The sequence below is a fragment of the Haematobia irritans genome, chromosome 5 (assembly GCF_050003625.1).
Source record: "Haematobia irritans isolate KBUSLIRL chromosome 5, ASM5000362v1, whole genome shotgun sequence".
NCBI classification, from domain to species: domain Eukaryota; kingdom Metazoa; phylum Arthropoda; class Insecta; order Diptera; family Muscidae; genus Haematobia; species Haematobia irritans.
This window is the reverse complement of record NC_134401.1, coordinates 137993157-138020248: the sequence shown is the minus strand read 5'-3', so window position 1 is coordinate 138020248 and position 27092 is coordinate 137993157. Positions and strand designations below refer to the sequence as shown.

Sequence of the window (27092 nt, the reverse complement as noted above, 5' to 3'; positions counted from 1 at the left end):
TTTTGGGTAGGCTGCACTGAATTTTCCAATCGAACAAAAATTTTTGATTTATGGGGGTAAGGTGTAAAATATGCAACATATTTTTTACCAATCGAAATCACCATAAATCAGTTATGGGAGACCAGGGTAGCTAAAACGATTTTTTTTTTAATTTTTTTTGGGGTAAAAATATTTGTTTTATTTTATCAAATGGCAAAATGTGTGGAGCTTATCTAAACTTAGAGAATCCATTCACTTTTGATCAATATAACCATTTTTTTCAGTGAGGTCACTTTTTCTATGATCGGGGGTCAGTGGTACCAGTATTGGGTATTTCCCCTAAATTGGTGATATTTTTTCGTGGATTGAGACGAAATTTTGGAGTTAAGGACTTGTGTAACAGTTTGGGAATTTTCATAAGTTTGAAGATTTTTTTGAGGATTTTTCGAAATCGATTCAATGTAGAAAATAAGGTTTACAATTATGGTTTATATGAAATTCTCTTTATTTGTACTTTATTAAAAAAGAAGCACAAGGAATCGTGGAGATTTAAAAAAATAAAACTTTGCTCCACTTTATTCCACGGCATAAAATAGGATGCGTATGGGGCATACGTATTAGAAACACAGGATTTTATATTGAGGGCCCAAGCGTTAGTTAATAATTTTACTCAGATAGAAGAATTTTCTACGAAATCATTTCGTGAAGATTCGGGGTCTAAATGTTGCCCCCACATAAGTATACATCACCGATTTGGAAAATATATCTCATAAATATAAAAATGAGCATTTAGAAAAAAATTTGCGTTCAAACCCGAACTCAAGCATTTTGAAGACGATCATCATTCTCCTGCTTCGAAATCTTGATCTGGTGTGACAAAAATTTTACGTTTTTTGTTTCTATTTTTCTAATTCTAATTAATACTGATTTTCTACCGCAGACCTTATTTCATTATTATTATTTTTGTATACCCTTCACCACTACTGTGGTACAGGGTATAAGTTTGTGCATTTGTATGTAACGCCAAGAAGGCAAAGTCTGAGACCCATCGTTTAGTATACCGATCGTCTTAGAATTAAATTCTGAGTCGATTTAGCGATATCCGTCTGTCTGTTTGTATATAGTAGAATTCGGTTATAGCGACCACCAAGGGACCGAAATTATACGTCGTTATAACCGAACGTCGTTGTATCCAAATAAGTGTACACAATATTTTTAAATTTTTGTTTTATATCATGTATATTCATATTCATATTTATTGAGATTGGAAATAGTTTAGAATTGTGGTTTGTTTTCTATTTACAAGAATTTCTTTTAATAATTTACTTTCAATAATTTCAACGGAACCATATAAACTCACTGATATATCAGAACACCCAAATCGTAAATACTGTTTTAATGTGTGCACCGCACACAAGGTTTCTGTCCTAGTTGGAATTTTGATTGGCTCATCTTCGTCATCTGGTTCATTATCGCTGTGAGTTTCATCATTTTCTTTTGTGTTCTCCACTATTTCTCTCAATGAAGGCTCTTCTGATGTCACGACGTTGTCATCGACATTTACGAACTCATCCCAGTCCTGGTTTGAACTCGAACTCATCCCAAACTGGTTTGAATATTTCTTCTTTGTCATTTGCACCTCTGTTTGGGATAGTCGAAAACAAATTCTGTGATTCCCCGCAGTACATGTTTCTTTATTTAGTATTGGCTGACGACAAAAAATGGAATGAAAAAAATAAAAATTAGTACACAGAGCTTACATCGTCGTTATAACCGAATGTCCATTCCAAAGCAGACGTGCAAATTGGTCGTTAAAAGCAGATGGTTGCTAAAACCGGAGTCGTTCTAAGCGAATGCTTGCACATGTAAAAATTATTAAGAACCAAACTTGCTTTGAAAATCCGTCGTTATAAACGGATGGTCGTTATAACCGATGTCGTTATAAATGAATTCTACTGTATTTAATTTTGTGTGCAAAGTACAGCTCGCAGTTTAACAGGTTGGCTGATAAGTCCCCGGTCTGACACATAGATGGCGTCGCTAGTATTAAATGCATATTATTTTTATATAGTACCAACCTTCAAATGATTCGTGTCAAAATTTGACGTCTGTAAGTCAATTAGTTTGTGAGATAGAGCGTCTTTTGTGAAGCAACTTTTGTTATTGTGAAAAAAAAAATGGAAAAAAAGGAATTTCGTGTTTTGATAAAATACTGTTTTCTGAAGGGAAAGAATACGGTGGAAGCAAAAACTTGGCTTGATAATGAGTTTCCGGACTCTGCCGTAGGGAAATCAACAATAATTGATTGGTATGCAAAATTCAAGCGTGGTGAAATGAGCACGGAGGACGGTGAACCCAGTGGACGCCCGAAAAAGATGGTTACCGACGAAAACATCAAAAAAATCCACAAAATAATTTTGAATGACCGTAAAATGAAGTTGATCAAGATAGCAGAAGCCTTAAAGATATCAAAGGAACGTGTTGGTCATATCATTCATCAATATTTGGATATGCGGAAGCTCTGTGCAAAACGGGTGCCGCGCGAGCTCACATTTGACCAAAAACAACAACGTGTTCATGATTCTGAGCGGTGTTTGCAGCTGTTAACTCATAATACACCCAAGTTTTTCCGTTGATATGTGACAATGGATGAAACATGACTCCATCACTACACTCCTGAGTCCAATCGACAGTCGGCTGAGTGGACAGCGACCGGTGAACCGTTTCCGAAGCGTAGAAAGACTCAAAAGTCCGCTGGCAAAGTAATGGCCTCTGTGTTTTGGGATGCGCATGGAATAATTTTTATCGATTATCTTGAGAAGGGAAAAACCATCAACAGTGACTATTATATGGCGTTATTGGAGCGTTTGAAGGTCGAAATCGCGGCAAAACGGCCACATATGAAGAAGAAAAAAGTGTTGTTCCACCAAGACAACGCACCGTGCCACAAGTCATTGAGAACGATGGCAAAATTTCATGATTTGGGCTTCGAATTGCTTTCCCCACCCACCGTATTCTCCAGATCTGTCCCCAGCGACTTTTTCTTGTTCTCAGCGACTTTGTTCTCAGCGACTTGTCCCCAGCGACTTTTTCTTGTTCTCAGACCTCAAAAGGATGCTCGCAGGAAAAAAATTTGGCTGCAATGAAGAGGTGATCGCCGGACCTGAGGCCTATTTTGAGGCAAAACCGTAGGAGTACTACCAAAATTGTATCAAAAAATTGGAAGTTCGTTATAATCCTTGTATCGGTCTTGAAGGGAACTATGTTGAATAATACAAACGAATTTTGACAAAAAAAATGTGTTTTTCTTTGTTAGACCGGGGACTTATCAGCCAACCTGTTAAGTCCGATAGTTCTCAAATTTGGCACAGAGTTTTACATTGGCTTAAAGACAATCGCTATTGATTTTGAAAAAATCGGTTCAGATTTAGATATAGCTGTCTTATATATTTATCACCGATCTGGTCATAATTGACGTAATTATCAACGTATTTTCTCGCAGCCAAATATTTTGGGGCTTTTGTAAGATATGCAAAATATCAGCCAAATCGGTTCAGATTTAGATATAGCTCCCATATATATTTTTTGTCTGATTTTCACTAGGTCAAAAAAGCCAGAGTTTGTCAATTCGGTTCAGATTTAGATATAGCTGTCTTATATATTTATCACCGATCTGGTCATAATTGACGTAATTATCAACGTATTTTCTCGCAGCCAAATATTTTGGGGCTTTTGTAAGATATGCAAAATATCAGCCAAATCGGTTCAGATTTAGATATAGCTCCCATATATATTTTTTGTCTGATTTTCACTAGGTCAAAAAAGCCAGAGTTTGTCAATTGTGCTAAATGTGGTTGAAATCGGTTCCGATTTAAATATAGCTCCCATATATATCTTTCGTCCGATTTCGACTAATATGGCCTCAAAAGCCAGAGTTTTGCCTGATTTGCTTCAAATTTTGCACAAGGAGTACGTTTAATAATATCGTTAAGTGTGCCAAATTTGGTTGAAATCGGTTCAGATTAGATATATATCTTTCGCCCGATTTACACCCATATGACCACGGAGGCCAAAATTATTCTCCCATTTACGTCTTTTTTGCTGTGATAGCAGGATCATTATTCTAACTATGCATGTCAAATTTGGTCAAAATCAGTTTATATTTTGATATAGCTCCCATATATATACGCCAGAGTAGGGGAAATATGGTAGAATGCTTCATATTTTAGACCCATTTTCAATGGGAGATTCCTCCAATTGACTCGATAGTACATTTAATATATAATAAGTGTGTCATCTTGATCTAATATGGCCAAAATACCCACATTTTACACAAAAATCTGTGATGATTTCCCCATATCGTAGTCATATCCTACACACTGTAATGTCAAACTTTCCACAGAATGATCGAATTTTAGGTACGATAAGACGGGACGTTTTATCGTATCGCATCGTTACTGATGATGAAAAGTAGATCCACTACGCCAATCCCAAGCGAAAAAAAGGAAAAAGGAATATCCATAATAAGAAGCTTATTTTGAGTATTTGGTTGGACCAGCTGGGGATGGTGTACTACCGAATGAAAATATCACAGGATTATTCCAAATTGGTCATTCTATTCCCCATTGCATTTTTCTTCCCGTCTTAGATTTCTAGGTCATTTTGAATATTTAGCATAATGTGTATATCATAACGCAATATTTATGTCATAACGCTCTTTGTCTATAAAAACAATACATGGCATACCGATGTGTCAACTTTAATGTACTTTTTCATTTAGTTATTCCCATCGAGATTGATCTGAATGATATTAACTAAAGATGTTTTAGTTTATACCCATGTGCAAGCAGCAAGTCCATCAGTCTTTCTCCATGCGATGATCTATTTTTTGCATCTGTTTTGTTTTTCTTCTTTCCACAAAGAAAACTTGAATGCCCGGGTGCATAGTATACGATGACGGGGTAATCAGGAAGGACGGATAGATGATGGACGGACGCAATTTATGGCAAAATATATTATTTGTCTTGCAGCCGCAGTAGCTTATTCTCCTTGTTTGGTTATTATACTACTTTGTGACTGTCTGTGCTGGGGGTTGGGTCTGTGTTCCGCTAAGATCTTAAATTAGTGTGTAATTAGTGAAGGTTACAGAGGCCATCAACCATAATTTTTGTGGCGATAAAAATCAGATGACGTTGCTTTTGTTGAAATTTCTTTCATTTCTCTAAAATCGAGCACATACGGCCAGAACAGAGATATGAAACGACTGGTTTTTTGGATGACACACAATGATCATAGAAGCTATGAAGACAGCAAAAAAAAAATAGCTCTTGGAATGCGATAACAACCCCAGTAACTGTAGTCCATTATTATTGCATCATACTATAAACATCTTTTAGAGAAGCATCCAATTTAATCCATGTCTTATTTTCCTACTTCCAGACACAAAAAGCTTTCATTGTTGTGATTGTTTGGCAACGATAGTCCACACATTTAAACTGCAAGTAAATCCAACTCAGAATCAAATTCAAAGCGCATTTATATCAAACGGAGAGTATATCACACGGAAACTCTGTAGAAACCCCGCCAAATGCTAATGTGATGGTGGTGGCACTTATGACTACGATGGGTACAAGCTGGCACTTGATAACAATGCCCATGATGATGCCGCTAATGTCAAGCCACTTGGTTATGATGATGTAAATGAACGTAAATTGGTATTTGTTAAAGCAAAGCTCTACAATATACGGCTTTCTTCTCCAAACATAAAACACCACCTCCTCAAATACTCAAGCGCCATTTGACATGATGCGTTATTCGGAAATCTCCAGGGATTTGTCGAGTGATAATTTACGTTATGTGGAATTTGTTGGCCACCATGACGATGATGATGACAATGTTTGTCCTGCCGCCAGGGAAGCCTCCCCCATGAGTGACATCTCAAATGGTAGTGGTCCTTTGGTAACACAATCACCCGTGGCTTCTGCTTGTCGTCGCCATCGTAATATACGCTCCAAACGTCTCTATATCGATGACGAGGCCGATTACGATGATGATGGTGACCAGTCGCATAACTATGATAATATATCTTTGGGAAACAATAGGAATAATTTCAGCGGATTTTATGCTGGCCTACGCAGCTCTAAGCGTTTCTCCAGTGGCAGTGGCAGCAATAGTTCCGTGAATGGTACTGCCAATGGAGCGGCAACCATAGCATATGTTCGCCAACGCAAGGATAGTACGAAATCTACACAAAGTTGCCGTTTTGATGCAGAATCACCGCATAAACATAATGGCAGCAGTGGTGGTATTAGTAAATCCCTCAATATAAAGGGTAGTAGGCGCAAACATTCTATAGGCTGTCTCAATGCTTTCTCCTCTTCACCAGACTCACCAGGAAATTACTATGGCGTAGGGTAAGTATGATCTTTGGCATTTATCTATTGTTTATTAATCGAATTTTCTATATTTCCAGTTGTGGTCCTCCGTCATTGAAATCTCATAGTTTACCTGGTCATACAACTACCAAATCATCTACATCTTTGGATACTACAATATTAAGTGCTTTACGTATACCCGCCGATGAATTAGCCAATCAATTGACTTTGTTAGATTTTCCCGTTTTTGCTGCCATACAACCCGATGAGTTGACCAGTTGCGCTTGGACCAAAAAGGATAAGCATACAATAACACCCAATATTGTTGCATTTACGAAACGTTTTAATCATACCAGTTTTTGGGTTGTCCAAGAGATATTAAGTGGTGATCAGCCCAAGCAACGGGCCGAAATTTTGGCACATTTCATAAAGGTAAATAAGTTGTTGCGAATTTTACACAGGGTATTTGAAATAATATTCAGCGTGGTAAAAATAATATTCACCGTGGTACTATGATTAACAGTATAGAAAATTTCGTCGAAATTAATTTTGTTATATGACATTTCATCGTAATTTACTTTCTAAAGAAAATTTCACCAAATTTACTTTCTATAGCAAATTTAATCGAAATTTACTTTATAAAAGAAGTTTTGTGGAAATTTATTCTCTATAAGAAAATTTTGTCAAAATTTACGTTCTAAACGAAATTTTCTCGAAATTCACTTCCAATAGGAATATTTTTTGAATTTCACATAGGAAATTTCTTTGAAATTCACTATCTATAGAAAATTTTAAATTTACTTTCTAAAGGAAATTTACTCTCTTAAGGAAATTTTGTGGAAATTTACTTTCTATGGGAAATTTAGTCAAAATTTTCATTCTATACACACAAAAAAAATTTTTTCTGATTCAATCACGAAATTAATTGATCCAATTAATTTTTTAATTGAAATGTCTTCAATCACGAAAATGATAGTATCAATCACAGTTTTAATTGGTCATAGAAAAAATTCTTGATTAAAATTGATTTCATTAGCAAATTTCAATTAATTTTTTAATTGATTCAATTAAAAATTTAATTGATGTTGATAGCCAAACTCAATTAATTTTTTAATTAAGAAATGTAACTATTTTCAATTATTTTCTGAATTGGTTTTTATTTGGATTAACAATTGATTGTTTGTAATACATTTTTAATTAAAAATTAAAAAAGTATTCATCACTTTCTTTAAATGACTTAGTCTTCCGAATTTGATTAAAAAGTTAATTGTATCAATTAATGTTTTAATTAAAAATTTTTAAATTTCCAATCATCGACTTAATTGACTTAATATTTCTATCTTGATTAAAAAGTTAATTGTATCAATTAATTTATTAATTGAAATTTTGTTCAACTTCAATTAACTTTTTAATTGGAAATATTTTGGTTATATTTTTTTCTGTGTAGGAAATTTTGTCGAAATTTACATTCTATGGCAAATTTATTCAAATTCACTTTCTATTGAAAATTTTGTTAAATTAACTTCTTTAGGATATTTTTATCGAAATTCACTTTCTATAAGAATTTCTATAGGAAAATTCACATTATCTTCTTCCTATAGGAAATTTAATCGAAATTTACTTTCTATAGGAAATTTCATTGAAGTTTCCTTTCTGTAGGAAATTTCATCAAAATTCACTTCATATAGGAAATTTCATCGAAATGTACTTTATATAGAAAATTTAATCAAAATTTACTATATGGAAAATCTCATCGAAATTTACTTTCTGTAGGAAATTTCGTTGAAGTTTCCTTTCTGTAGGAAATTTAATCAAAATTCACTTACTATAGGAAATTTCATCGAAATTTACTTTCTTTAGAAAATTTCATCAAAATTTCTTCTCTATGGGAAATTTCATCCAAATTTACTTTCTATAGGAAATTTCATAGAAGTTTCCTTTCTGTAGGAAATTTAATCCAAATTCACTTTCTATAGGAAATTTCATCGAAATTTACTTTATATAGAAAATTTCATCAAAATTTTACGGAAAATTTCATCGAAATTAACTTTCATTATTATTTTCTTTGATTTTCTTCGACCTTTTTATGTTATAATAATCATTAATTTATTATGAAATTTACTTTCTATAGGATATTTAATTGAAGTTTCCTTTCCGTAGGAAATTTATTTATTCCATTTATTTAAGCAATTCAAAGCCTTTACAGGGCCAATTTAACGAATTACAATGCACTACTTCAAAAATTTCATTGAAATTTCCTTTCTGTAGGAAATTTCATCAACATTTACTTTCTATAGGAAATTTCTTTGAAATTCATTTTCTATTTGAAATTTCTTCGAAATGCATTTTCTATAAGAAATTTCTTCGAAATTGACTTTCTATAGGAAATTTCACAGTATCTGCTTTCATCGAAATTTACTTTCTTTAGAAAATTTCATCAAAATTTCTATAGGAAATTTCGTCGAAATTTACTTTCTATAGATATTGTCTTTGAAATTCACTTTCTATAGGAAATGTTGTCGAAATTAACTTTGTTATAGGAAATTTCAACAAAATTTACTTTCTATAGAAAATTTCTTGGAAATTTACTTTAAAAAGGAAATTTTGTGGAAATTTGTTTTCTATAGAAATTTTGTCAAAATTTACTATCTATAAGAGTTTTCTTCGAAATTCACTTTCTTTAGAAAAATTGTCGAAATTTACTTTCTGTAGGAAATTTACTTTCCATAGGAAATTTCATCGAAATTTACTTTCTATAGGAGTTTTCTTCGAAATTCACTTTCTGTAGAAAATTTCTTCTAAATTCACTTTCTATAGGAAATTTCTTCGAAATTCACTTTCTATAGGATATTTCTTTAAAAATCACTTTCTGTAGAAAATTTACTTGACGAAATTCATTTTCTATAGGAGGCTTCGTCGAAATTTACTTTATATAGGAAATTTCTTCGAAACTGACTTTCGGCAGTAAGTTTCATCGATATTCACTTTTTTTCGAAATTCACTTTCTATAGGAAATTTCTTCGATATTTACATTTTATAGGAAATTTTCTCGAAATTCACTTTCTAATGGAAAATTCACATTATATACTTCCTATAGGAAATTTAATCGAAATTTACTTTATATAGAAAATTTGATCAAAATTTACTCTATGGGAAATTTCATCGAAATTTACTTTTTATAAGAAATTTCATTTCTGTAGTTTCCTTTCTGTAGGAAATTTCATCAAAATTCACTTCATATAGGACATTTCATCGAAATTTACTTTATATAGAAAATTTCATCAAAATTTACTCTATGGGAAATTTCATCGAAATTTACTTTCTATAGGAAATTTCATTAAAGTTTACTTTCTGTAGGAAATTTCAACAAAATTCACTTCATATAGGAAATTTCTTCGAAATTCATTTTCTATTTGAAATTTCTTCGAAATGCATTTTCTATAGGAAATTTCTTCGAAATTGACTTTCTATAGGAAAGATCACAGTATCTGCTTTCTATAGGAAATTTCGTCGAAATTTACTTTCTATAGATATTGTCTTTGAAATTCACTTTCTATAGGAAATGTTGTTGAAATTATCTTTGTTATAGGAAATTTTAACGAAATTTACTTTCTATAGAAAATTTCATTGAAATTTACTTTATAAAGGAAATTTTATAAAGTAAATTTTCTACACACAAAAATTTTTTTCTGATTCAATCACGATATTAATTGATCTAATTAATTTTTTAATTTAAATGTCTTCAATCACGAAAATGATAGTATAAATCACAGTTTTAATTGGGCATAGGGAAAAAATTAATTGATTTCAAATTTCAATTAATATTTTAATTGATTCAATTAAAAATTTAATTGATGTTGATTGCAAACCTCAATTAATTTATTAATTAAAAAAGGTAACTATTTTCAATTACATTCTGAGTTTGCGTAGAATTTTTATTTGGATTAACAATTGATTGTTTGGAAAACATTTGTAATTAAAAATTAAACAAAATGTTCATCACTTTTTTTTAACTGACTTAGTCTTCCGAATTTGATTAAAAAGTTAATTGTATCAATTAATTATTTATTAAAAATTTTAAAATTTTCAATCATTGACTTAATTAACTTAGTGTTTCAATTTTGATTAAAAAGTTAATTGTATCAATTAATTTATTAATTAAAAAAAATTTTCAACTTCAATTATCTTTTTAATTGGAAATATTTTGGTGATATTTTTTTCTGTGTATAGGAAATTCCTTCGATATTCACATTTTATAGGAAATTTCTTCTAAAATCACTTTCTATAGGAAATTTCTTCAAAATTCACTTTTTATAGGAAATTTCTTCAAAATTCACTTTTTATAGGAAATTTCTTCGAAGTTCACTTTCTGCACAATATTTCTTCGATATACACATTCTATAGAAAATTTCTTCCAAATTCACTTTTTATAGGAAATTTCTTCGAAATTCATTTTCTATAGGAAATTTCTTTGATATTCACTTTCTATAGAACATTTTATCGAAATTTACGTTTTTCAGAAAATGTTGTCGAAATTCACTTTCTATGGGAAATTTCTTAGATAGAAAATTTGATCGATATTTACTTACTATTGGAAATTTTCTATTTGTTTTCAGGTTGCCAAAAAACTTCACGAACTCAATAATCTACATTCATTGTTTGCCATTATCTCGGCTATGCAAAGTGCAAGTATATATCGGCTAAAGAAAACTTGGGCATATTTAGCAAAAAAGGATAAACACTCATACGAACGGTTAAGTGATATTTTCAGCGATCAAAATAATTGGGAAAATTTACGAGCCTATTTGGAAAGTCTACGTTTGCCTTGTATACCTTACCTAGGATTGTTCTTAACCGATTTGATATACATTGATTTGGCATATCCGCAAAAGAATGGTATTGAACCGGAACAACGAAGAAATCGTATGAATAATATACTCCGTGTTATATCGAATTATCAAGAATCGAATTACAGTAGTATAATGCCAATAGAGTCTACACAAAAATATTTAACCTCGATACGTTATATTGAGGAATTGCAAAATATATTCGAGGAAGAACAATACAAGTAAGTCAATGATATTCTCTTTAAAAATGAAAGCAGTAAGTAATGCACAATTTACTTTTAATTTTAGGAAATCCTTGAAACTAGAACCTATATCTCCTTTAGCCCCGAGTTCATCTTCTTGTAGCTCAAAGGAATCATTTAATGTCGACGTCGTTACACCTGCTTTGGCTTGTTTAAATTTATCGCCCGCCAAGACAGTGGGATCTGTTCGTCTACCCAATTCTTCAGCTGTTAAGTTTATACCGGGTCATCGTAAATGTCGCAGTTTAGGCACCAAGTAAGTTTTACAATTTTTATTTTGAATTTCCTATAGTCTTCACATATACTCTGTTGCCAATCATATCATGATAATCTTTTTTTCCTCTACCCCGTTCCCAAACAAAATCTACTATGCTACCACCATGTCTACTATGTCATCAATACCACCACCAATCACCTTCCAAATATCTTTGGAATTGTTCCAAACGACAAACAACAACAATAAAATTTCCACACAATTGACCACAAACTTTATTGAATCGATGTTTTCCAATGTGCATTCCCATTCACATTTCTATTTCGTATTTATTTCTATTTTGTTTTAATTTTTCGTTTCTTTAATAAATCACCTTCACTGTGTGTTTTTTGTCATTTCTTTTTATCGTGAGCTTTTTCATACCACTCTTTGATTTTGCCTATATGTTTGTTTGTTGTTTGATTTTCTTTAATACTTTTGTTTTAATCTCTACTACTACTTCTACTAATAAATACCGTATAGGTTTCGTAGCACCAGTCTGCCTCGAAATTTTTCACAAAAATGCCATTGCTCACTTATAATGCTAACAAAATCGGGCATTATTGTCAATGCTAGAAATACATATGCTGCTACAACTGCAAAATATATACGTTGTCCATGTTGTCCGTGTTGCAAGTGTCGGTGAGTGTCCGCAATGATCATCATTCCCTTACAGCAAGCTTCTTTCATTCAAAAATATATGGCAAGAATGTACTCTAAACTGTATATGTTGCACTCATTATTCGTACGCCTACATAACTAGATATAATAATTGCATAAGCGTATTAAAACTTCTGTGTCATTGTTGCTCAAATTCATTTTTTCTTTTGCTTCATAAAAATAATTTATTTTTCGGTTTTTTGTTTAACGTAATTCATTATTATAGAAAAAGATAACATATTCAAATTAAAATAGATTTAAAAAAGGTTTTTAATATACCTCAATACGAAAAAATTCTTTGGTCGATTTGAATCTCCTTAACAACACTTCAGAAGTGCATTAGTCCAATATAAAGAAAAAAAAAATAGAATTTGAAATTTAACTAATTTATCTGAATCTGAAACTCCATCAACATTTTATTTCTATAAAAACAAATTCGTGAAAATTTGCTTTTTATAGGAATTTTGTCGAAATTTACTTTCTATAGGAAATTTCATCGAAACTCACGTGCTGTAGGAAGTTTCTTCGAAATTCACTATCTATAAGAAAGCTCCACGAAATTTCTTTTCTATAAGAAATTTCATCACAACATATTTCCCATATGAAATATATATAGGAAAATTTCACGAAATTTCGTCGATATTTACTTTCTATAGGAAATTTCGACGAAATTTACTCTCTTTAGGAAAATTCATCGAAATGTTCTTTCTATAGGAAATTTCATCGATATTTACTTTCTATAGGAAAACTCCCCGAAATTTAGTTTTTATAGGAAATTTCGTCAAAATTTTGTTTTTTTATAGGAAATTTCGTCGAATTTTACTTTTCATGGAAATTTCATCGAAATTCACTTTCTATAGAAAATTTCATCGATATTTACATTCTATAGGAAATTTCGTCAAAATATACTTTCTATAGGAAAACTCCTCGAAATTTAGTTTTTACAGGAAATTTCGTCAAAATTTTGTTTTTTTTTTTTATAGGAAATTTTGTCGAAATTTACTTTTTATGGAAAATTTATCGAAATGTACTTTCTATAGGAAATTTCATCGATATTTACTTTCTATAGGAAATTTCATCAAAATTTACTTTCTATAGGAAAACTCCTCGAAATTTAGTTTTTATAGGAAATTTCGTCAAAATTTTGTTTTTTATAGGAAATTTCGTCGAAAATTACTTTTTATAGAAATTTCATCGAAATTCAACTTCTATAGGAAATTTCATCGATATTTACTTTCTATAGGAAATTTCGTCAAAATTTACTGTCTATAGGAAAACTCCTCGAAATTTAGTTTTTATAGAAAATTTTGTCAAATTTTGTTTTTTTATAGGAAATTTCGTCGAATTTTGCTTTTTATGGAAATTTCATCGAAATTCACTTTCTATAGAAAATTTCATCGATATTTACATTCTATAGGAAATTTCGTCAAAATTTACTTTCTATAGGAAAACTCCTCGAAATTTAGTTTTTATAGGAAATTTCGTCAAAATTTTGTTTTTTTATAGGAAATTTCGTCGAAATTTACTTTCTATAGGAAAATTCCTCGAAATTTACTTTTTATGGGAAATTTCGTCGAAATTTTTTTTTTTTACAGGAAAGTTTACTTTCTACTGGAAATTACATTGAAATTTACTTTCTATAGAAGATTTTATGACATAAGAAAATTTCGCGAAATTTAATTTCTATAGGAATTTTAAACAAAACTTACTTTCTATATGAAATTTTGTAAAAATTTACTTTCTATAGGAAATTCTATCGAAATTTACTTTCCGTAGAAAATTGTGTCACAATATATTTCCTATAGGAAGTTTGGTCGAAATTTGCTATCGGACAAATCGAAATTTACTTTCTATATGAATTTTCGTCGAAATTTACTTTCTATATGAAATTTTTTTAAAATTTTGTTTCTGTAGAAAATTTCAGGCGAACTTTAGTTCTTTTAGGAAATTTTGATTTTCTATAGAAAATTTCGTCCAAATTTACTTTCTATAAGAAATTTCGTCGAAAGTTACTTTCTATAGGAAAATTCCTCGAAATTTAGTTTTTACAGGAAATTTCGTCGAAATTTTTTTTCGACGAAATTTACTTTCTTTAGGAAAATTCATGGAAATGTACTTTTGATAGGAAATTTCGTCAAAATTTACTTTCTATAGAAAAATTCCTCGAATTTTTTTTTGTAAGAAATTTCGTCGATATTTACTTTCTACAGGAAATTTCGTCGACATTTACTTTCTATAGGAAAATTCCTCGGAATTTAGTTTTTATAGGAAATTTCGTCAAAATTTATTTTTTATAGGAAAATTTACTTTCTACTGGAAATTTCATTATTAGGCTTCCTATGTATTGATGTTTGAAATAAAAATAAAATAAAATAAATTTACTCTCTACGGAAGATTTCATGAAATTTAATTTCTATAGGAATTTTAAACAAAACTTACTTTCTATAGGAAATTTCGTGGAAATTTTGTCGAAATTTATTTTTTATAGAAAATTGCATCGAAATCTATTTCTATGCGAAATTTCATTGAAATTTACTTTCTATAGGAAATTTCGTCGTAATTTACTTTCTATAGGAAATTTCATCGAAATTCACTTTCTACGGGAAATTTCGTCGAAATTTACATTCTATGGAAAATTCCTCAAAATTTGCGTTCTATAGGAAATTTTGTCAAAATTTTGTTTCTGTATAAAATTTCTGGCGAGTTTCTTTAGGACCAAACTTACTTTCTATAGGAAATTTCGCCAAAATTTACTTTCTATGATAAATTTCATTGAAATTTATTTTCTATGGGAAATTTCGTCGAAATTTAGTTTCTATAGAAAATTTCGTCGAAAGTTACTTTCTATAGAAAATTTCGTCGAAATTTATTTTCTATGAGAAATTTCATGGAAATTTACTTTCTATATGAAATTTTGTCCAAATTTCTATAGGAAATTTCGTCGAAATTTACTATCTATGGCAAATTTCATTGAAATTTATTTTCTATGGGAAATTTAATCGCAATTTACTTTCTATGGGAAATTTCGTCGAAATTTACATTCTATGGGAAATTCCTCAAAATTTACGTTCTATAGCAAATTTTGGGCGAATTTTAGTTTCTTTAGAAAATCTTCTCGAATTTTAGTTTCTTTAGAAAATTTTGAGGAAATGTACTTTCTGTACGGACAAATTAACTTTTTATATAAAATTTACTTTCTACAGAAAATTTCGTCGAAAACGCAGCTGTTTTCGAATTTCCACATTCTTGTCAGTTCTCTTTAAATCAAATGGTCACATTTTCCTGGTAATGGCCCATTTGGTTGTTGTGTACATATTCATAATATAATAACAGATTAATTGCTTATCGCTTTTTTGTTTAATAAACTCTGTATATTCTTATGGTGAACTATTTTGAAAAATCCTTTAATTATTATTTGTTTTTATAGTATTTTTGGAAGAACAAATACAAGTTCGAACAATGATGGCACACTTAATTCCAGTAATGGTGGAGCATGCGCCGATGGTCACCGCCATCATTATGGGCATCTGGTGCATCCACATCTTCATGATCTACAAATACAATCCCGTCACTTACTCGATGATTCAGTATTGGAACAACCCCAGTGTGCTACTACACCCAATGGGAGTCTACATTTAAGCGATAGTTCTTGTCATATACATGATGTCAGTACGCTGCAAATACCCACAGATGAGAATGGTGCTGGTAATACCCTTCAAGGGTGTGTTAGACGTAAAACCGTGCAAAAAGAAGGTCGCAAACCAGCTGTAGCCTCTTGGCAAAGATATTATTTACAAATCTGGGCTAATTCGTTGGTCTATTTCCCACCTAAATCATTTAAGGGCACCGAACGCAGTGACTTCAAACGGGAACCTTGTAAGGTATGCCCTCTGGAGGGATGGTTTGCCCAGGTGGTTATAAATCCCAAACATAAAAACACATTTGAATTATATCATCGTAATTTGGGTACCATCTATAAATTTCGTACCGATAGTCCACAGGCAACGCAATTGTGGTGTAGTACAATTTGTAAAATTGCTCTGCAACAAAATTCAAAAATCCCAAAAGCATTGCCCGTCAATCTAATGTCATTCGAATGAGAAAACTGTGTTGTTTTCTTTGTTTGTCATGGAAACATAGAAGAAACTACTTAAAGGAATATTTAACCGGCCAAGAATATATATTTTGTGGTATTTTTTTGTAAGCTTAAGTAGTTTATTTGGAAGAGTAAAAACCAAGTTTAGACATAAATATACATCCTATAAACATATTACACAAGCTTTATGCCAAAACATAAAAAACCTGTACAGAAAGTAACTACTGAAGATAAGGAGCAAAATGTTTAATTGAAATGGATAATACCAAGGTGGACCAGAAAAAACATTTCCAGAAATGGAGAAGAGGAACATTTTATAGGAAACTCTAAAAAATTATATAGACGAAAAAAATTTCATTAAAATTTCCTTCCTTTAGGAAATTTCGTCGAAATTTACTTTTTATAGGGAATTTCTTTGAAATTTATATTCTATAGGAAACTTACTTTTTATAGCAAATTTGCAGAAAAATTACCTTTTATGAGAAGATTTCGTCGAAATTTATGTTTTTTGAGAATTTTCTTCGAAATTTACTTTATATGGGAAATTTCGTCGAAATTTACTTTTAATGGGAAATTTAGTCAAAAATTACTTTTTATAGCAAATTTCGTCGCAATTTAATTGCTATGTGAAAATTTCGTAGGAATATATTTTATATAGGAAATTTCGTCAAGAATTACTTTTGATAGGAAATTTCGTCGAAATTTACTTTCTATAGGAAATTTCGTCGAAATTTACTTTATATAGGAAATTTCGTCGAAATTTACTTTATATAGGAAATTTCGTCAAAATTTACTTTTTATGGGAAATTTCGTCGAAATTTACATTTTATAGGGAATTTCTTTGAAATTTATATTCTATAGGAAACTATGTCAAAACTTACTTTTTATAGCAAATTTGCAGAAAAATTACTTTTTATGAGAAAATTTCGTCGAAATTTATCTTTTTTCGGAATTTTCGTCGAAATTTACTTTATATGGGAAATATCGTCGAAATTTACTTTATATAGGAAATTTCGTCAAAATTTACTTTTTATAGGAAATTTCGTCCAATTTTACGTTCGATAGGGAATTTCGTCGAAATTTACTTTCTATAGGATATTTCGTCGCAATTAACTTTCTATAGGACATTTCGTCGAAATTTACTTTCAATAGGGAATTTCTTCGAAATTTACTTTCTATAGGGAATTTCGGCGGAATTTACTTTCTATAGGAAATTTCATAGAAATTTACTTTCTATAGAAAATTTCATCAAAATTATTTTCCTTTAGAAAATTTCGTCGAAATTAACTTCATGTGGGAAATTTCGTCAAAGTTTACTTTATATAGGAAATTTCGTCGAAATTTACTTTCTATATGAAAATTTCGTCGAAATTTACCTTTTATAGGAAACTTCGTCGAAATTTACTTTCTATAGGAAATTTTGTCGAAATTTACTTTATGTAGGAATTTCGTCGAAATTTTCTTTTTATGGGAAATTTCGTCGAAGATTACTTTTTATTGGAAATTTCGTCGAAATTTACTTTTTATTGGAAATTTCGTCCAATTTTACGTTCTATAGGGAATTTCGTCGCAATTTACTTTCTATAGGATATTTCGTCGCAATTAACTTTCTATAGGACATTTCGTCGAAATGTTCTTTCTATAGGGAATTTCGTCGAAATTTACTTTCTATAGGGAATTTCATAGAAATTTACTTTCTATAGGGAATTTCGTCGGAATTTACTTTCTATAGGAAATTTCATAGAAATTTACTTTCTATAGAAAAATTCATCAAAATTATTTTCCTTTAGAAAATTTCCTCGAAATTTATTTTCTTACAGGAAATCGAGATTTAAAAGCATTTAGAAATAATGTGTTTTAATTTCTAAAAAAAAAATATTGTCGTTTATCTATGAAATGGTCCATCCTGTATTTAAATCTTTCTGTTGATCTATGAATAAGTAAAAATATCTCTACGGCTCCTTGAACTACAATACTCTTTTTATACACACTTTATCAAACCAACATGTTCTTCACAATCTCACACTTCGAACAAAAATACAATGAAGCATGCTAATTAAGAACAACAGCAAACTATTTAATTTCTAAGACTGACAATAACTAAAAACAAAAAAATACTAAAATTCTTTATATACATAAATATATTTAAATGTGTCAAAACATTTATTAAATAATTTGTATTATTACTTGTTTTTCTGTTTCTTCAACCATTGAAATTTGTAATAATGTGTGTAAAAAAACTCAACGAATTTTTCGAATAGTATTAAACGTGTAAAAAAATCTAAAATTATTGAATTAGTTTATTTCATTAGTATGTAAAGTAAACTATTTTATATATCGTTGCTTTAAAGGCAAAATCCAGGATTGTTAAAACTTTGTTTGCTCTTTCAAAACATGAATTCAATCTTAGAATTTCAAGTTTTTTGTATATCAGGCGACGATACACTTTCTCCACCATTGAGCCATTCTAAAATCTAAGATTTTTTTCCGCAATATATTTAAGATTTTTTGTTTGTTTTTATAGTAATTTTTTTATACTTTCTCTGCCTTATATGGCTAAATTAGCTATTAATTTTAGTTTAACTATTTTCTCACACCAAACACAATATCGCATCATCATTATCCACCATTACACACACACACATGATTAGATGAACTAAAACGATCAAGTTAAAAATCGAAAAAGTTCTTTAATAAGTTTACACCTATTTACATACATAAAAGAAAATGCATGAAAAAGTGAAAGAAGCTCTACTAAAAGCAAAATCGAAAAAATAAAAACGCAAAAAATTTTATTTAAAACATATACATTAGTTTTTTTTTCTCATTCATGGGGGAATACATTCGAAAAGTAATATTTGTAAAAATTTGATTTCTACAGAATTTTTGTCCAAATTTCATTTTCTATAGGAAATTTTGCAAAAATTTCATTTCTATAAGAAATTTTGTCCAAATTTAATTTTCTATAGGAAATTTTGAAAAAAATTTAATTTCTATAGGAAATTTTGTTAAAATTTCATTTCTATAGGAAATTTTGTCAAAATTTCATTTCTATAGGAAATTTTGTCAAAATTTCATTTCTATAGGAAATTTTGTCAAAATTTCATTTCTCTAGAAAATTTTGTCAAAATTTCATTTCTCTAGAAAATTTTGTCAAAATTTCATTTCTCTAGGAAATTTTGTCAAAACTTCATTTCTATAGGAAATTTTGTCAAAATTTCACTTTTATAGGAAATTTTGTCAAAATTTCATTTCCATAGGAAATTTTGTCAAAATTTCACTTTTATAGGAAATTTTGTCAAAATTTCATTTTTATAGAAAATTTTGTCAAAATTTCATTTCTATAGGAAATTTTGTCAAAATTTCATTTCTATAGGAAATTTTGTCAAAAAACGGTTAAAAATTGATCCAACATCGAAATTTCAAACCAAGAATAATAAATTAGTGGAAAAATTATATAAAGAAAACTTAATCAGCATCTAGGAAAAGAATAAATTGACGAGTAAAACTGCTATAGCCCCAAGGATTTACGGCCTTCCGAAGGTACACAAGGAAGGAACACCATTGAGACCAATTTGCTCATCGATCAATGCACCATCGTATAAGATGTGCAGATATATATCTAGTATCTTAAAGAACGTCACCAAAGATTCAGAATACAATGTAAAAGACGCGATTGACTTTAAAACGAAGATTAAGAATGTAAGGCTAATATTTGTCTTATGATGAAATCCTGATATCGTTTGATGTTGTATCACTGTTTCCCAGTATACCGGTAAACCTAGCCATTGCAGGGAGCCACCGTGGTGCAATGGTTAGCATGCCCGCCTTGCATACACAAGGTCGTGGGTTCGATTCCTGCTACGACCGAACACCAAAAAGTTTTTTCAGCGGTGGATTATCCCACCTCAGTAATGCTGGTGACATTTCTGAGAGTTTCAAAACTTCTCTAAGTGGTTTCACTGCAAGGTGGAACGCCGTTCGGACTCGGCTATAAAAAGGAGGTCCCTTGTCATTGAGCTTAACATGGAATCGGGCAGCACTCAGTGATAAGAGAGAAGTTCACCACTGTGGTATCACAATGGACTGAATAGTCTAAGTGAGCCCGATACATCGGGCTGCCACATAACCTAACCTAACCTAACCTAACCTAGCCATTGCAATCATTGAGAAGAAATGGGACTTAATCAAAAATTATACAAAAATACCTCGTGATATTTTCAAGGAACTAGCACTATTTTGTATCAAAGACAGTAGGTACTTCAAATATGAAGATAAGACATATGAACAGCATCTCCAATAATTGCTGACATCATCATGGAAGAGCTACTAGACGTGTCCTTAAGCAAGATACCGAAACCTCGAATTATAACAAAATATGTGGACGACATATTTGCGATAGTAAAGAAAACCGACGTGGAAAGTACTCTTGACGCATTAAACTCATTCCACAGTCAAATACAATTTACAATAGAGTTAGAGAAGGATAACAAGCTACCATATTTAGACTGTAACATACTGAGAGATGATAATTGTTTGAGGCTGAATTGGTATCAAAAACCAACAGCAACTGGACGACTAATAAATTATAATGCAAAACACAATAAAAGTATAATCCATATGACAGCAATCAATTTTATAGATCGAATCTTAAGGATAAGTGATGCAGAATTCCACAAGGAGAATGAAATAAAGATAAGACAAATATTGACCACAAACGATTTTCCAAATAGAATAATAAGCAGACTAATAAATTTTGTCAAAATTTCATTTCTATAGGAAATTTTGTCAAAATTTCATTTCTATAGGGAATTTTGTCAAAATTTCATTTCTATAGGGAATTTTGTCAAAATTTCATTTCTATAGAAAATTTTGTTAAAATTTCATTTCTATAGGAAATTTTGTTAAAATTTCATTTCTATAGGAAATTTTGTCAAAATTTCATTTCTATAGGAAATTTTGTCAAAATTTCATTTCTCTAGGAAATTTTGTCAAAATTTCATTTCTCTAGGAAAATTTGTCAAAATTTCATTTCTCTAAGAAATTTCGTCAAAATTTCATTTCTCTAGGAAATTTTGTCAAAATTTCATTTCTCTAGGAAATTTTGTCAAAATTTCATTTCTCTAGGAAATTTTGTCAAAATTTCAAAATTTCTAGTAAATTGTGTCAAGTTTCAAAATTTCATGTCTATAGGAAATTTTGTCAAAATTTCCTTTCTATAAGAAATTTTGTCAAAATTTCATTTCTATAGGAAATTTTGTAAAAATTTCATTTCTCTAGAAAATTTTGTCAAAATTTAATTTCTCTAGGAAATTTTGTCAAAATTTAATTTCTCTAAGAAATTTTGTCAAAATTTCATTTCTCTAGAAAATTTTGTCAAAATTTCATTTCTATAAGAAAATTTTGCAAAATTTCCTTTCTATAAGAAATTTTGTCAAAATTTCATTTCTATAGGAAATTTTGTAAAAATTTCATTTCTCTAGAAAATTTTGTCAAAATTTCCTTTCTATAAGAAATTTTGTCAAAATTTAATTTCTCTAGGAAATTTTGTCAAAATTTCATTTCTCTAGTAAATTTTGTCAAAATTTCATTTCTATAAGAAATTTTGTCAAAATTTCATTTCTATAGGAAATTTTGTCAAAATTTCATTTCGCTAGTAAATTTTGTCAAAATTTCATTTCTATAAGAAAATTTTGTCAAAATTTCATTTCTATAAGAAATTTTGTCAAAATTTCATTTCTATAGGAAATTTTGTCAAAATTTCATTTCTTAGGAAATTTTGTCAAAATTTAATTTCTCTAGGAAATTTTGTCAAAATTTCATTTCTCTAGGAAAATTTGTCAAAATTTCATTTCTCTAGGAAATTTTGTCAAAATTTCATTTCTCTATGAAATTTCTATAGCAATTTTTGTAAAAATTTTATTTGTATAGAAAATTTTCTCAAAATTTTATTTGTATAGAAAATTTTCTCAAAATTTTATTTGTATAGAAAATTTTCTCAAAATTTTATTTGTATAGAAAATTTTCTCAAAATTTTATTTGTATAGAAAATATTCTCAAAATTTCGTCTAAATTTACTTTCTATAGGAAGTTTCTCAGAATAAGAATTCGAAATTCGAAATTTATCTGCTTACAATATTTCGTCGATATTGGTTTTCCATTGTAATTTTTGTTAAATCTAACTTTCTATAGCAAATTTCGTCATCATTTATTTTCTATAGGCAATTTGTCGAAATTTTGTATACAATAAACCTGAATTCACTAAATGTGTTTTTTTTTAGTATTAGATAATATTTGATTTCATGTTCCTGTTTAAATAGGTCTCATTTTTATTTGGTGGCCAATGCAACAATTGAAATGCCGACTACTCTATTAAACGCTCATGTGGCTTGAATGATAAGTGGTCATTGGTTGCAGGTAACTGACCACACCATAAGAGTCGCGAGATAATAGTCGAGCGTAATCATGTTCGCTTACATTTTTATATCTTCATGTGTTCATTGCAGTCTACGACGGATTATGGATCAATCGTGTGGTGAATAATTTAAAAGGGTGGTGAATTAGTTATGTTACGTATTTTTTGTTGACAAAATATCAAAAAGCTGGTATTTATTTGTATATCCAATATGTTGCACTTAAGATTTGACCAACAAACCTTGAAGTGAAAAGTCATTCATTAAAAAAAACGGAAGTTATCAAAATAAGGAATTATAGTAAAAAAAAGAAAAAATTAAAAAAAATGAAAGTGAGTGTGTTTGAGAAAATAAAGTATGGTAAATTTCTTAAAAAAATTCTGTTAAACATTTCAGTTTGCCGCCTTTTTATTACTATGTGCAGTGATTTTCATGCTGAACACCTTTGCCTCCAGTTTAACTACTACAAAAGCTGAAATGTGAGTTAGGTTATTTCATTCCTATTAGTGTTGTATATCTTCAACTGATCATTTCATTGTAGAATCGAGCATACGGCTTCAGATCCCGAAAAAGAAGGTTTTTGGGCCCGCAAAGAGACTTGGAAATCTCGTTGGGTTAAGTATTGGCGAGCAAAAACAATCTATGTACCTCTCTGGAAGAAGGTTTGGACACCGGTTATCCAAAATGAATGGGTTCCTTTACCAAATTCCCCACCAGGCTGGTCGAAACACGAAAAGAAACATAAAATAAGTGAAATTGAATATTAGGCCATGAATATGTTGTGCTTATTTGGGACATTCTCAATAATGCTATATTTTGTGAAACCATTACAAAAAGATCAATTTAATTGATTTAGATTAAAATTAAACTTGCCATAATAGTGTATATTACTTAGGTTAATTAATTTATTCGAATAAATATAAATAAATAAATAATGATTTGTAGTTCTGTATTTAAAAACATTAAACTTGATAATTTAATTTCCGTCAAGGACCAGTGTTTAATGATGGTATCGTGCATTTATCCGAGATCGTAATTCAATCCAAAACGAATAGACCATCAACTAAATTTGTACGCGTTTGATCCTAAACAATTTGTTAATCGCTCAAAAAAGGTTCATGGTGTTTCGAAACATTTTTTACGCGTATGAATCAAAATTTTATTTGCATAGAAAATTTTCTCAAACTTTTATTTCTGTAGAAAAATTTCACAAAATTTTAATTCGATTGAAAATTTTCTCAAAATATTATTTCGATAGAAATTTTTTCAAAATTTTATTTCTATAGAAAATTTCCCTAAATATTATTGCTATAGAAAATTTTCTCAAACTTTTATTTCTATAAAAAATTTTCTCTAAATTTTATTTCTATAGAAAAATTTCTCAAAATTTTATTTCTATAGACACTTTTCTCAAAATTTTATTTCTATAGAAAATTTTCTCAAAATTTAATTTCTATAGAAAATTTTCGCAAACTTTTATTTCTATAGAAAATTTTTTCGAAATTTTATTTCTATAGAAAATTTTTTCGAAATTTTATTTCTATAGAAAATTTTCTCAACATTTTATTTCTGTAGAAAATTGTCTCAACATTTTGTTTCTATAGAAAATTTTGTCAAAATTTTATTTCAAAATTTTTTTCAAAATGTTATTTTTATAGAAAATTTTGTCGAAATTTCTGTAAAAAAATTCTATTTATTATCTTTTACTTGGAGAGAAATATTTTGCAAAGTCTACCAAAACATCGAGAATTCTACCTATCTACCAAAGGTTGAGTTACACAACATGCGTGCGTCAGTTGATTGAAGAGTTGAATTTTCTTTTTGAAAGCAACACTTTTGCTTCAAACTGAACAAGTATATACGGCCGTAAGCTCGGCCAGGCCGAATCTCTACCATGGATTGCGTAGAAACTTCTACTAAATACGGTCATTCCAACTGAATTACTTGGGTTGCGGCCGATGGCAAGGCATCTTAAAACTTCTTAACATCATCTTCCAAATTGTAATTTAGTCCATGCGGAATATAATTAGGCAAAACAAACATCGATTAAATACGTATATATTAAGTTCTGGACCGGTATATATGGGAAAGAAATAATTACGAACAGATATTAACTTTTGTGCGGTAATTATAAAGCCAAAATTGAAATATGGGGGTCGCTTTATATGGAAGCTATATAAAATTATAAATTATAAACGATTATACCAAAAATGGCAGATTTTTTACTGTTTGGTAGAATGGTAGAATTATTGGTATTTTGGAAGATTTTGCAAAGAATTCCTCTCCAACTAAGTGGTGCATCATAAATTTTCTATAGAAATAAAATTCTGACAAAATTTTCTACAGAAATTCAATTCTGAAAAACATTTTCTATAGAAATAAAATTTTGACAAAATTTTCTATAGAAATAAATTTTTAACATTTCCTATAGAAACTATGTTTTGACAAAATTTTCTAAAGAAATAAAATTTTCTATAGAAATAAAATTTTGAAAATTTTTTCTATAGAAAGATAAAATTTTGACAAAATTTTCTATGGTAATAAAATTTTGGCAGATTATTTTTTGCTCGAGTGGCAATCGTGTTTAGGGCCAATTTTTCTGTTATTGGGGATCGGTTTATTTGGGGGCTATATATAACTATAGATCGATACGGACCAATTTTGACATGGTTGTTACCGGTCATATACTAGGGCAATGTACTAAATTTTAACCGGATCGGATGAATTTTGCTCCTTCAAGAGGCTCCGGAGGTTAAATCTGGGGATCGGTTTATATGGGGGCTATATATAATTATGGATCGATATGGATCAATTCTGGCATGGTTGTTAGAGACCGTATACTAACACCACGTACCAAATTTCAACCGGATCGGATGAAATATGCATCTCTTAGAGGATTCGCAAACCAAATCTGGGGATCGGTTTATATGAGGGCTATATATAATTATGGGCCGATGTGGACCAATTTTTGTATGGTTGTTAAAGACCATATAACAACACTATGCACAAAATTTCGGAGCGGATGAATTTTGCTCTTCCAAGAGGCTCCGGAGGTTAAATCTGGGGATCGGTTTATATGGGGGCTAACAGGTTGTCTGATAAGTCCTTGGTCTAACAAAGAAAAAATCATTTTTTTGTCAAAATTCATTTTTATTATTCAACATAGTACCCTTCAAGAGCGATACAACGATTATAACGACCTTCCAATTTTTTGATACCATTTTGGTAGAACTCCTTCGGTTTTGCCTCAAAATAAGCCTCAGTTTCGGCGATCACCTCTTCATTGTAGCCAAATTTTTTCCCTGCGAGCATCCTTTTGAGGTCTGAGAACAAGAAAAAGTCGCTGGGGCGAGATCTGCAGAATACGGTGGGTGGGGAAGCAATTCGAAGCCCTATTCATGAATTTTTGCCATCGTTCTCAATGACTTGTGGCACGGTGCGTTGTCTTGGTGGAACAACACTTTTTTTCTTCTTCATATGGGGCCGTTTTGCCGCGATTTCGACCTTCAAACGCTCCAATAACGCCATATAATAGTCACTGTTGATGGTTTTTCCCTTCTCAAGATAATCGATAAAAATTATTCCATGCGCATCCCAAAAAACAGATGCCATTACTTTGCCAGCGGACTTTTGAGTGTGTCCACGCTTCGGAGACGGTTCACCGGTCGCTGTCCACTCAGCCGACTGTCGATTGGATTCAGGAGTATAGTGATGGAGCCATGTTTCATCCATTGTCACATATCGACGGAAAAACTAGGGTATATGACGAGTTAACAGCTGCAAAGACCGCTCAAATCCATCAACACGTTGTTGTTTTTGGTTAAATGTGAACTCGCGCTGCACCCATTTTGCACAGAGCTTCCGCATATCCAAATATTGATGAATGCTATGACCAACACGTTCCTTTGATATCTTTAAGGCCTCTGCTATCTCGATCAACTTCAGTTTACGGTCATTCAAAATCATTTTGTGGATTTTTTTGATGTTTTCGTCGGTAACCACCTCTTTCGGGCGTCCACTGCGTTCACCGTCCTCCGTGCTCATTTCACCACGCTTGAATTTTGCATACCAATCAATTAGCGTTGATTTCCCTGGGGCAGAGTCCGGAAACTCATTATCAAGCTAAGTTTTTGCTTCCACCGTATCTTTTCCCTTCAGAAAACAGTATTTTATCAAAACGCCAAATTCCTTTTTTTCCATTTTTTTTTCACAATAACAAAAGTTGCTT

General features: G+C 30.4%; 2 protein-coding genes across 2 annotated transcripts in view; both read left to right on the top strand.

The window, feature by feature from the left end:
* RalGPS (Ral GEF with PH domain and SH3 binding motif) overlaps window positions 1-19253 on the top strand; it is a 50732-nt gene extending 31479 nt beyond the window's left edge. The window contains exons 2-6 of the mRNA XM_075309107.1: window positions 5419-6392; window positions 6452-6785; window positions 10970-11421; window positions 11489-11698; window positions 15783-19253. Of these exons, the coding sequence (XP_075165222.1) occupies window positions 5782-6392; window positions 6452-6785; window positions 10970-11421; window positions 11489-11698; window positions 15783-16455 (2280 nt within the window). The 5' untranslated portion in view covers window positions 5419-5781 and the 3' untranslated portion in view covers window positions 16456-19253. The remainder of the gene's footprint in view (window positions 1-5418; window positions 6393-6451; window positions 6786-10969; window positions 11422-11488; window positions 11699-15782) is intronic.
* Window positions 19254-23005: 3752 nt separating this feature from the next.
* On the top strand, window positions 23006-23799 carry LOC142237716 (uncharacterized). The gene is made up of 2 exons (XM_075309112.1): window positions 23006-23343; window positions 23406-23799. Exons 1-2 carry the CDS (start codon window positions 23297-23299, stop codon window positions 23629-23631), a joined length of 273 nt encoding a protein of 90 aa, XP_075165227.1. The 5' UTR covers window positions 23006-23296; the 3' UTR covers window positions 23632-23799.
* Window positions 23800-27092: the final 3293 nt, after the last annotated feature.

Coding starts and splice junctions, on each gene's coding strand:
- LOC142237716 (XM_075309112.1), top strand. CDS start 23,297: ATGCTGAACACCTTTGCCTCCAGTTTAACTACTACAAAAGCTGAAAT. Junction 23,344..23,405: donor ACTACTACAAAAGCTGAAAT/GTGAGTTAGGTT, acceptor ATTTCATTGTAG/AATCGAGCATACGGCTTCAG.